The 12,463-nt window shown below is 44.7% G+C and overlaps 1 protein-coding gene across 2 annotated transcripts in view; it reads left to right on the top strand.

The window, feature by feature from the left end:
* The window catches only part of ARHGAP6 (Rho GTPase activating protein 6), a 420,491-nt gene that overhangs the window by 380,964 nt on the left and 27,064 nt on the right, over positions 1-12,463 (top strand). For both annotated transcript variants that reach the window (XM_073550694.1, XM_073550695.1), the window contains exon 10: positions 2,674-2,771. In XM_073550694.1, coding sequence (XP_073406795.1) covers positions 2,674-2,771 — 98 coding nt within the window. The remainder of the gene's footprint in view (positions 1-2,673; positions 2,772-12,463) is intronic.

The following is a 12,463-nucleotide window of genomic DNA, read 5'->3' as shown; positions in this document are numbered from 1 at the left end:
ATGGCAAAACTGTGGTCTGGGTGGTGGTGGACAGATTCATTAAGCAGATGCATTTTGTACATTTGGCAGTTCTGCCTAATGCTGAAACACTTTCTAGGCTGTTTGTGGAACATATGTTGCATTTGCATGGTGTGCCTTTGAGTGTTGTTTCAGATAGAGGGGTACAATTTGTGTCCAAATTCTGAATGACTTTTTGTAAAAGATTAGGTATTAGGTTGGCCTTCTCATCAGCCTATCATCCTGAAATCAACGGGCAGATGGAGAGGACCAATCAGTGCCTTGAACAGATTTTGCAGTGTCTTGCCACGTCCCATCAGGATGAGTGGTGATCGTTGTTGCCGGTGGCTGAGTTTGCCTGGACTTATCAGTCCACGGGCACCTCTCCTTTCGTTTGTAACTATGGCTTTCACCCCCATTTTGATGAGTTTTCCAGGATGGACTCGGGGTGTCCAGGGGCTGATTCGGCCATTCAGCGGTTGAAAGAGGTATGGAGGGAGGTCCAGAGGAACATTTGGGAGGCTCAGGGCAAACATAAACATTTTGCTGATAAGCGACGATCTACAGTACCTGTGTTTGTGGTGGCTGATAAGGTATGGTTGTCGACCAAGAACATTCGTTTGAAAGTTCCTTCGGCTAAGTTAGGTCCCAGGTTTACAGGTCCTTATGAAATAATTGAGGTTGTCAATCCAGTTTCCTTTCGCTTACGCCTTCCTCAATCGCTTGGGATCCCTAATGTTTTCCATAAGTCCCTTCTTAAGTCATTCGTACCATCCTCTTCTAGGTCCCATCCCCTCCGCCTCCTGTCTCTGTGGATGGCCAGACTGAGTATGAAGTGGAACGGATTCTGGATTCTCGCATGGTCCGCAGTTCACTTCAGTATTTGGTCCATTGGAGGGGTTACGGTCCTGAGGATCGATGTTAGGTCCCAGCATGATCTGTCCATGCTGATCGATTGGTTCTGGTGTTTCATACACATTATTCTGGGATGCCTGGGGGTCCAGTGGCCCCCCCCTTGAGAGGGAGGGTACTGTCGTAATCAAGACGGGGTTTTGAGTCCTATCTTTTCATGTTCCCGGTCTGGCCATTTCAGGGGTTAACTTTTCTCAGCCTTTGTCTGTGCTGTTGCACTGTGTTACTATGCTGTGTAGGGTGCAACCTCTCTTCCCTCGCCAGCACCCCTGGTGGAAGTTGCGCTGTACTGCACTGCAGCAGCACATGACACAAATCACAGCTTTTCTTTAAAGGATAAGGAGACCTTTGGGAGAAAGCCGAGTCCATTGCTTGTCTTATTTCAGCAGTACCACTGACTATGAAAGGAGTGGAGAAAAAGCATGTGCAACTCGGCCCCCATTAGGATCAGCAGTTCTTGGGGTTTCAGACCTCCAATCTTAGCATCGCTTGGGGACCCAGTGGTTGGATCAGAAAGTTACATTGAATTCTATGGGTAGGGGAAAACTTTTTTTTTTTTTTAAATAACTCTTTAATGAGAACCTATCGCAGGGTTATGCATAGTAACCTACACACAGTGTCAGGTTGGCGCCATTATACTGAATAAAATGATACCTTGGTTGATGAAATCCGTCTTACTGTTGTTTCTTAATCTTTATTTTCAGTTTTGTGTTAATGATATGCTTGTGCCATAAGGTGAGGCTGGTGTATGTGGTGCTCTAATTAGATATTCATAATGCAGACTGCTGACAGGTCACTGATCCCTCACTGACCTGCCCTCTAAGGTTGCATAATGAATACCTTACACACTGAATAAAAAGAAAAACGTTTCTGCAGGCAGGTTCCGGCCATGGCACCTGCACTGCAGCATAATCGCATGTTTAATGTGCACTTAATACCTTTTTTAGATTTACTTGAGCGAGGAAAGGAAAATATCATTTTGAAAATGGTTCCCGCCGCACTTGCGCAGTAGCAGCTATCGGTTTGTATAAAGATCGGATAGCTGCTGTTGCACAGGCATCGGCAGCGCCATCTTGCTGAAGAAGTAAAAAAAAAGTCCTCCACCAAGATGGCGCCACCCGTGCATGCACAATAGCAGCTGTCGGTGATCTCTGAGAGCTACTACTGCGCAGGCGGCGCCATCTTAGTGGAGGACTTGCCAAAGCGTTTTTTTTTTTTTTTAATTCAGTATGTGATGGTATTCATTATGCAAACTAGGGGGCGAATAAGTGAGGGATCAGTGACCTGTCAGCAGTCTGCATTATGAATATCTAATTAGAGCACCACATACATGAACCCCGCCTTAGGACACGAGCATATCATTAACACAAAACTGAAAATAAAAATTAAGGAACAGCCACAAGACGAATTTCATCAACCAAGGTATCATTTTATTCAGTGTAATGGCGCCAACCTAACATTGTGTGTAGGTTACTGTGCATGATCCTGCTGACAGGTTTTGTTTAATTACACAGACATAAACCGTTAGATAACATATAGTTCGTCACACATTATTCCCAGCAAAATCTGTGTCATATTGCAAGCAAGTTCCAATGCTTTTTATGGGGAAGAAGATAAAAATATTGATCCAAGCCTAGCTAAATATAATAATGTATGGCCCTTTAGAATAGTAGTTCTAAAAATTGGAGACAGTTGGAGACTGTCATATTGGGTATTGAATTACGTCCAAGGTCATATATTTAATTTATCCTTTTTTTTATATAGGTGCCTCCTGATTTACAGAATGAAGTTCTCCTTAGCCTTTTAGAAACTGATCCAGATGTAGTGGATTATCTACTTAGAAGAAAAGCTTCTCAGTCATCGTAAGTAAATATGTTTACAGCTTATTTTTGTAATGTTCTGATGTCTGTTTTCTAGAAGAAAGGCTTAATCATCTAAACAAATATATTTCTGCTAAAAAGAAAAAGCCATGTGTGTACTTACACTGGCCCCCCAAAGTACAGAAGGAGAATTAAACTTCTATGCGGTTACAGTTAACTTGCTCTGTCACTTTCACTGGGAACTGACCAACATGTACCATGAATGCAGTGCTCATTTACAGAACGCTACGACAGCGTAGAAAATCTATATGCGGTACAAGCTGGTGACAACCACTGTTGCCAGACTTGAATTGTTGCGTAGCAAATAGCAGAGCAAAATAATTATTCATTAGTTTTTTTGGAAACTGAATAATTACAATGAGAAATATCAGTTTTCTCTACACATTGTTTGAAATGTTCCCATTTGTTAGTGAAATGCCATCATCATAACTAATGATGTCTTAAAACTAAGATACAATAACTAGATCCTAAAGTTACTGGATTCTAAGTGAATTTGGGAAAAATGCAAGAAAAAAAAGTAAAAATACCTGCAAATCCTGTAGGTATTATATTGTAATACTGATGGTCTGACCAAAGTACTTAGAATGTAGAATTCTATAGTGTCACAGGTTCAGTCATTATTCTCTTCTTCCTTCTCACAAGACTGTGGGGTTGTGACATAGCAGCCCAAAGAAGAAACCGCCCTTCATTTCTGCACTTCTACACTTGAAAAAGGAGAGCTTTCCTACTTGGCTTGGCCCTACACTCTTAACTGTATTTAGCCCAAGCAAAGTGGTTTGAAAGAATATTTCAATTTTGTACACTACTGTCTTTTTTTTGTGTGAGTTGTGTTATCCAGTTTTCACTTTGGAGCTTCTACATCCATGTGAAAATGGCATCTATTAGTACCTTCTAAACTTTTCAATCAAATAGTTTCCCCATATCAAACCCCCCATTTGTTAAGCATTGTTGATAACCACTACAAAAGTTATGCCTCGCTTCTTAGAACTCAGCATATTCTTCCACATGCCATGTAGAGGACACAGCTTGTATGTGGAAGAAGGTGGTCTGGGCAGATGAGTCCAAACTAGAACCTATGGGGATAAACACAAAATACTATGTGTGGCAGAAAACTAACACTGCACATCACCCTGAAAACACCATCCCCACCTTCAAACTTGGTGTCAGGATCATGCTGTGTGAGTGCTAATGCTTTTCTTCAGCAGTGACAAGGAAGTTAGTCAGAGTTGATGGGAAGATGGATGGAGCTAAATGCAGGGCAATCCTGGATGAAAACCTGTTAGAGGCTGCAAAAGAATTGAGACTGGGGCGTAGGTTCACCTTCCAGGAGGACACTGACCCTAAACATACTGCAAGAGCCACAGTGAAATGGTTTAGATCAAAGCATATCCATGTGTTTGAATTGCTCCATCTATGCCCAGACTTAAATCCCATTTAGAATCTGTGCCAAGACTCGAAAATTACTCTTCACAGACGCTCTGCATCAATTCTTGCTAGTTTGCAAAGAAGAATGAGCAATAATTTCAGCCTCTCGATGTTCAAAGCAGTTAGAGACATACCCCTAAAGACTCGCAGCTCTAATTGCAGCAAAAGGTAGTCCTACAAAGTATTGACTCAGAGGGGCTGGATACAAATGCATGTCACAATTATTTATTATTATTAATAAATATTTATATAGCGCCATTGATTCCATGGTGCTGTACATAAGAAGGGGTTACATACAAATTACAGATATCACTTATAGGAAACGAACAATCACAGACTGATATAGAGGGGAGAGAGGACCCTGCCCTTGCGGGCTTACATTATACAGGATGGTGGGGAAGGAGACAGTAGGTTGGGGGGTTGCAGCAGCTCCAGTGATGGTGAGGCGGTAGCGCCAGTAGTGGTGAGGAGACAGCGGGGATCATTGCAGGCTGTAGGCTTTCCTGAAGAGATGGGTTTTCAGGTTCCGTCTGAAGAATTCGAGTGTGCACAAGCATTTTAATAGAGTGAGGGTTGAAGAAGGGACGGATTCTGGAAATATTTTTGAGCTGGAGGCGGTAGGAGGTGGAGAGATCTTGGACGTGCTGTTTGAAGGGCAGGGCAGGGCAGAGTCAAGGGTTACTACGAGACAGCGGACCTCCGGTACGGGGGAAAGCTTGATGTCGTCAATTGTTATAGATAGGTCAGGTAAGGAAGATTTGTGAGCTGGGGGAAAGATGATCAGTTCAGATTTGTCCACATTCAGTGGGAGGAGAAGAAGGAGGATATGGCTGATAGATATTCCTTGATTTTTGAGAGCAGAGAGGTGACGTCTGGGCCAGAGAGGTAGATCTGAGTATCATCGGCATAAAGTTGGTACTGGAATCTGTGGGACTTTGAGTTGCCCCAGGCCAAGTGTATAGATTGAGAAGAGTAGGGGTCCTAGAACAGAGTCTTGGGGGACTCCAACAGAGAGAGGGTGGGATGAGGAGGTAGTGTTGGGAGTGGGAGGCGCTGAATGTGCGGTTGTCACAATGTCACAATTTTCAGATGTATATTTTTTAAATATTTATAAAACCATATATCATTTCCTTTACAGTTCACAAACACGTGCTACTTTTTGTTGGTATGTCACATAAAATCCCAATAAAATACATGTACGTTTGTGGGTGTAATGTGGAAAAGTGCACAATGTATGAATACTTTTTCAAGGCACTGTAGTGTCTGCCAGAACCCATATAAAAAGACCCAGAGTCTATATAGCTCCTTATTACAGGTCACTGCGGCTTAACCCTTTTGCTTTGAATATCTGCTGTTGTCCATTGACTTCCTGAATAGCAGAAAAACTATCTAGTTCTACATAAATGTTGGAAGTACGGTATTAAAGCATTCGAGTATGATTTAAAAAAATGACAAATGCCCAAAACTTAAACTGTCGAATTTATATGTGGGTATATCAGAGCGGTCTCCTTTAACACAGTGGGCCCGCACCTCTCCACAGGGCACAACCTCACCCCCTTATCCTTAACATATATCACCCCACCAGGGCCTAACCGGCCCCCTCCTTCACATATATCAACACTCCCCCCCCCCCCCCCCCCCCCCACTCCGTGCTTTTACTTACAGCCTGAAAAGGTAGGAACACTGGGAGAGGAACTTATAGCCACTACGAGCCCAGGGAGACGCCGTGCTACTGCCTGAGTTGAGGCGTGAGGGTGTCCTCCCTGCTTGCTACTTCCTCGTTGGAATCTCACGGTGCTGGCCCTACCCTCTGCTACTGCCACACATCCATAATGAGGAAGTGATGGGCAGCAGCAGGATGGGTCCGCTTCCAAAAGCAGGACTGTACCCAGCTGAAATTTGATACCTGGAGCGTGGCCACTAGCAAGTGGCTCGGACAGTGTCCTCGACGGCAATTGGGTCCTCTTTTGTCTGGTTGCGCCTGCTTCCCTGGGGTACATGAAAGGGAATACATACCTAGGATCCCTAGAGAAGATATGTTCCTCCATTCATTGTGATAATATGCTAAACAACACATAGCAATGCAGCAGTACTTAGCTAACACATCTGTTAAATAAATATATCTATAAACCTGTCATCCCTGTCTCAACAACCAGCAATCCTGATCTTCTCTGCACTGACCTTAGGATTGTAAAGAAACCATGACTTTATAAAGCACATACAATAACAGCATGATATCATAGGCTGAAGAGGACTGAGTAAATAGCAGATGTAGCTCTAAAAAGGGCGGATTCAGATGAACGTCTAGGCACAAAGCCAGAATACTGGGGTCAAGAACTGAGTTCTGAGTAAAGAAATTTAGAAACTCGGGAATGGCATGTATTTACATAAATGCTGTAAATGAAAGGACGCAATTAATTGTAAGAAGTCTGTTGAGATTTTACATTTTTATTAAATAAAGCAAATATGTTATGCTTTTTGGGTGAGAAATATTAGAATGAGCCTCTCAGGAAAACTTACTAAAGCTAGCTTCGGAGAGCAGTTCCAACATAACTTTTTTCATTTTGTATGCCGATTTATGCCAGTTTCTGAAAATCCACTTACTTTTTGTAATCATTCAGTATTGCAAGAATCATGAAACACTGCACTCTACAATATTTAGCTATATAAGGCTACTTTCATACTTGCGTTTTTTGCGCTGTGCCTCGTGCGCATTCCAAACGCATGCAAAAAAGGCATTAAGCGTTTTGCATGCGTTTGCTGTTTTTTTGCACATGCGATATAACCAGTTTGTCGCCAAGGTAACTCTAAAAACGCATGCTTTTTTAAACGCATGCTTGCACATTTCCTAGCGCACACATGCAATCCCATAGACTGTAATGTTTTTTTGCGCATTCCGTGCGCTAACGTGCGCATGCGTTTTTTGGCAGCAGTTGGGCGCACAGAAAAATGCAACATGTTGCGTCTGGCGTGCCTGGGCGCACACCTGGAAAAAACGCAGCGCACGAAAACGCACATGAATGCGTGCAAGCGCTATACCATGCGCCCGCCATGTTAAAGATAGGGGAGCAATGCGCACAAGGCACAGCGCTAAAAAACGCAAGTGTGAAACCAACCTTAGGGTTCTAAATCAATGTGACATACATGAATTGTCTTTCAAGATGTCTTGATAAACCATGCATGACTATTTACTCCTCCTTCTGTAATATGAGTGGCATATGCTAGCACAATGTTACCATTGAGCAGGTACACTGAAAGTTGTGGGGCATTGGCCTGTTATTTGGAGAAACAGTGTTCTTCATCAGAAAAGGCTAATTTGCATGCTTTTTTTCAAGGAAGCACTGCACTAAGACTCTAGCACAGATGAATTATACTGCAAATTATTATTTGCAACAGGCTGTTTGTGTTCCCTTTATTTCTTTGAGCAGTATACTTGCAAGGAATATCATTATACCAGAGAGTTACTTAGAAACAATAGTTTTGTACAATGTCTTGTTAGGACAGACCCATCACTGCATTCATTAACCACCATTTCAGGTCCAGATTTGGATGTCACAAGGATCTATCAGAGTGTCATACCTTAATGAGATACAGTGGGGAAAATAAGTATTTGATCCCTTGCTGATTTTGTTAGTTTTCCCACTGACAAAGACATGAACAGTATATTATTTTAAGGGTAGGTTAATTTTAACATTGAGAGATAGAATATCAAAAATAAAATCCAGAAAATCACATTGTATAAATTATATAAATTTATTTGCATTTTGCAGTGAAAAATAAGTATTTGATCCCCTACCAACCATTAAGAGTTCTGGCTCCTACAGACCAGTTAGATGATCCTAATCATTAAAGACAACTGTCTTACATAGTCAACTTTATAAAAAAAAAAAAAACTCAGACTCAATTAATCAGTCAGACTCTAACCTCTACAACATGGGTAAGAACAAAGAACTTAATAAGGATGTCAGGGACAAGAACATAGACCTGCACAAAACTGGAATGGGCTACAAAACCATAAGTAAGGTGCTGGGTGAGAAGGAGACAACTGTTGGTGCAATAGTAAGAAAATGGAAGAAATACAAAATGGCAGTCACCCCAAAATGACTGCTGCATTCTCTGTCGATCCAATGAAGAAAATCATCCAGGCGCAGTCACAGAGCGTGGCCGGAAACAGGAAGTCATGCTCTGATGACGTGACCGGGACCTTTAGTCCGGGAACACCTCTGGGGGCGGGTACCGGAAGCTGCAGGAAACACCGGCCAGCAGATCCCCTACAACAGGCATAGTACTTAAGGGTGGATGGCCACCCAGGCAGGGGCACCAGTGCAGCAATGGAGGCACAGCTGCCCTCTCCACAGCAGCAGCAGAGTCTGCAGCCACAGCAGGAGCATTGGGACCCAGAGCAGCCGCAGCAACCCCCGACGCCAACCTCACCAGGATGAAAATTCCAGATGCTCCAGTGGGGCACGCAGGTCCAAAGATTTGAGGACAAGTTGGCGCAGTTCTACCAGGATCGAAGATTCCCCACGGTCCCTAAAGGAGACCTTTCGGATGACATCCTGCCTCCTGTTTTGATACCCTTCAATTTCCTCTGAGTGGTGAGTGAGCTACGTGAATGCCATTTTAATAATGCAAATCTCTCTCTCTCGCCTTCTCTGTCTGGCTTTCTGGTAGGAGCCTCCTAGAAAGTGTACAGAGAAATCGAAGCACCGAGGATGCGCTCTGTGCGGTCACGATCTGGCTAGCACAAAGCCCAAAAAATTATGCCAGGCGTATATCAATGACACGATGGCCAATGAGACCAACTTCTCTTCCTCCTTAAGAACTGTCATCAGAGTTGAAGTGAAGAACTCATTAAAGTCCTTCTCAGGGGATACACCAAGAAGGGATAGGGCCGAAGTGTCTCCCTTATTGTCACTTCACTTTCCCTGACGAAGCTGCAAGAGCAGTGATACACATAGGAATTGCCTTCCTTCCCGGGCTCATTCTGCTATTTTTACCACTCCACAATTAGCTAGGGACCCTATGCTGTAGCACTACTATTACCACAACACGTATGGGTTACCTTCAACATTTCTGAGGTTGGGTTTGCTTGATTTGCTATTATAGCATTCTATTTATATTGTGCTTGCTCAATGGTTATCTCACGGATACTAGGTCTTGTATTAAGTACATGTTAACTAAGTTCTATGCTTATCCTGTGCTGTTGTTTTCTTTATTTAATTTACATACAGCAGCTATTGCCTTATGGTTGCTACTATACACACGAATATGGGGACGCCCACTTCTATATATATGTGTGTGTGTGCATATTCATGATTTTGCTTTTTTGTAAATTAATCTACATATTAGTACTCTTATGTGTATATTAGGGACTACTTATTTTTGTCTCCAGTAGCTAACTACCTACTAGTATCCATATCTTACAATTTACCAGGAGATGTCATGCATGTCACTTTGTGTGATTTTTATATGGTTTTAATGGTCTATCTTTCATCTATATATATAATTGCCTTAAATTGTCCGTCATCCACTTCCGTCTGGATGTCCCCAAATCCCACAATCCACCGCGCCACACCGGAAGTACGCCGACCGCCATTTTGGAACACTCAAGTGATGCCGCTCAGATCCAGGCTGCCGCTGCGATCCCGACCGCCACTGAGATCCAGGCTGCTGCTTGGATCCCAGCCGCCGCTCGGATCCCAGCTGCCACTCGGATCCAGGCCCACCGCTGCGATCACAAGGCTGTGAAAGGGGTGTAATGAAGGGGTTATAATGAGAGGGTGTAATGAGGGGGGAGTAATGAGAGGGATGCCACTGCCGCCGCCCGGACCCACTGCCTGACTACACGCACCGGATCCAGCCGCTGCCTGCCCACCCACCTCCATGCAGTCACAGCCAGCAGGAAAGACTGCGGCTTGAGGCCTGTGCTGGAGATTGAGTGCGGCCACCCTCTGGTGGTGCCGCACACCATCTCCAGCACAGGCCGCAAAACACCGTCTTTCCTGCCGGCTGTGAGAGGGGAGTAATGAGGGAGGAGTAATGAGAGGGATGCCGCTGCCAGACCCCCACCAGGACCCACCGCCTGACTACACGCACCGGATCCCACCGCTGCCTGCCCATCCACCTCCGTGCAGTCACAGCCATCAGGAAAGACCGCGGTTTGAGGCCTGTGCTGGAGATTGGGTGTGGCCACCCTCTGGTGGCGCCGCACACCATCTCCAGTACAGGCCGCAAAACACCGTCTTTCCTGCCGGTTGTGACTGCACGGAAGTGGGTGGGCCGCCAACCCTAGCGCCACAAAGCTGCCCCCATCGTGATGTTACTGCCCTCCCGATGCGATAGCATCGGGCACACATCTAGTACTTAAATATTCCACATGTGCACGCCATATTGCATTATCTTTTTTCTTCCTATTCCCTCATCGTCGATGACATCTGACGAGGGAGAGTTCTGCGATATACTTCGGAATCCTCTTCATCAGAAAGCAACTCGGGCTCTGGTTATTGCTTCCCTCTGGAAGAGGTGGACAATTTAGTTAAGGCGGTAAGGTCCACTATGGTACTGGTCGACCAGAAGCCCAAAAAGTCTATCCAAGATGTCATGCTTGGCACCTTGGACAAGATGGAACATAGTTTTTACTATGAATGAGAAATTGCTGAATCTCATCAGTAAAGAGTTGGAGAAGCCGGATAGAAAAAGACCTCCTGCTGTCCTTCAAAAGGAAGTACCCCTTTTGAGGATGAGGCCACCTCGTCCTGAAGTAAGGCTCCCAGATTGGATATTGTCATATCCAAGGCCTCAAAAAGTTCATCCCTCTTCTTTGATTATTGAAAGTCCCTCTTGATAGAAAGGTTGACTCCTTTCTTAAAGTAACATGGGAATCATCGGCAAGGGTGCTGAGACCAGCCATTGCGGCAAGTTGCACAGCATGGTCCCTCATGGTCTGGCTGAGCACATTAGAAGACCAGCTGGTCGACAGTTTGTCCAGTGACACCACTAGGACCACGCTCCCAGTAATCAGGGGGGCGGCGGCTTTCTTGGCAGATCAATCGGCCGACTCAGCCAGACTGGCCGCAAGATCTGCTACATTATCTTATGCAGTCCGGAGAGCAGTCTGGTTAAAAAGTTGCCCAGGGGACGTTATTCGGCTTGGCTTTGGATGACATATTAGAAAAAGCGACCAATAAGAAGAAAGGGTTCCCAAAACCTCCTTTCTCATCTTTCAGGCAGTCTTTTCAGGGGAAAAGATACAACCGAAGGAGAACATCCACAGAACATAGGAGATGGGGAGGATAGACCAAAAAAGACCAAGGGGTTCCTGTTTGGTTGTTTTTCCCGAAGTGGTGGAACACCCTCCAAATGTCTCTCCACTCCAGGTGGAAGGAAAGCTCTCCCTCTTCCCCTCTTGCCCAGGAGAAAATATCCAGTCCTTGGATTCTCAAACTGGAAGGGGCAGGGTTGAAACTGGAGTTCGGGAGACATCCCCCAAACAGGTTCATCGTGATGACCCCACAAGCATCCGACTCTGAGAAAATAGCACTAGTGTCAGCGGTATTGAGCCTCTTAAAGAAAAACGTTCTGCAGGATGTACCAGCAGGACGAGAAAGGGAAGGCTTCCATTCTTCCCTGTTTCTAGTAAAGAAGCTGGATGTTTCATACACAATGATTTTCAACTTGAAGGGCCTGAACAAGTTCTTAAAGATTTGAATTTAAAGGTGGAGTCAATAAAATCAGCAATTCAACTGCTCTTTCCAGGTTTCCTAGACCTGAAAGATGCTTATTACCACGTGTCAATACACGTAGCGTTCCGGAAATATCTGAGTGGCGATAACAGTAGAGGGCAGTACAAGGCCCTTCCATTTGGCCTGGCAGTGGCCCCTCATGTATTCACGAAGTTAATAGCAGAGGTTACGGCCCACCTCAGAGAAAGAAACAGACTGGTCATCCCATAACTGGACGACTTCCTAATAGTAGGCCGTTCTTTCACTCATTGACAGTCAAGTGAGAGACATAGCCACCATCTTAGAAAGCTTAGGGTGGTGTTTGAACCTAGAAAAATCAAGGTTGGACCCACAGAGGGCACAAATCTTTCTAGTACTCTTAGGCTAGTTTCACTCTAGCATATGGCCGAGGTGCGGAGGGCTGCGGGCTTCCTCCGTGAAGCTCCGCCACTGGCCGCACCTCCTCCGGTCAGCTCCACCTCTGTTGGCATTCGGCCTGTGTACCTTATCTTTAGCATTGGGTAT

The sequence above is a fragment of the Dendrobates tinctorius genome, unplaced genomic scaffold, assembly GCF_039654945.1.
Source record: "Dendrobates tinctorius isolate UK_male_01 unplaced genomic scaffold, ASM3965494v1 ptg000166l, whole genome shotgun sequence".
NCBI lineage: Eukaryota > Metazoa > Chordata > Amphibia > Anura > Dendrobatidae > Dendrobates > Dendrobates tinctorius.
This window is presented reverse-complemented; position numbering and strand designations above follow the sequence as displayed.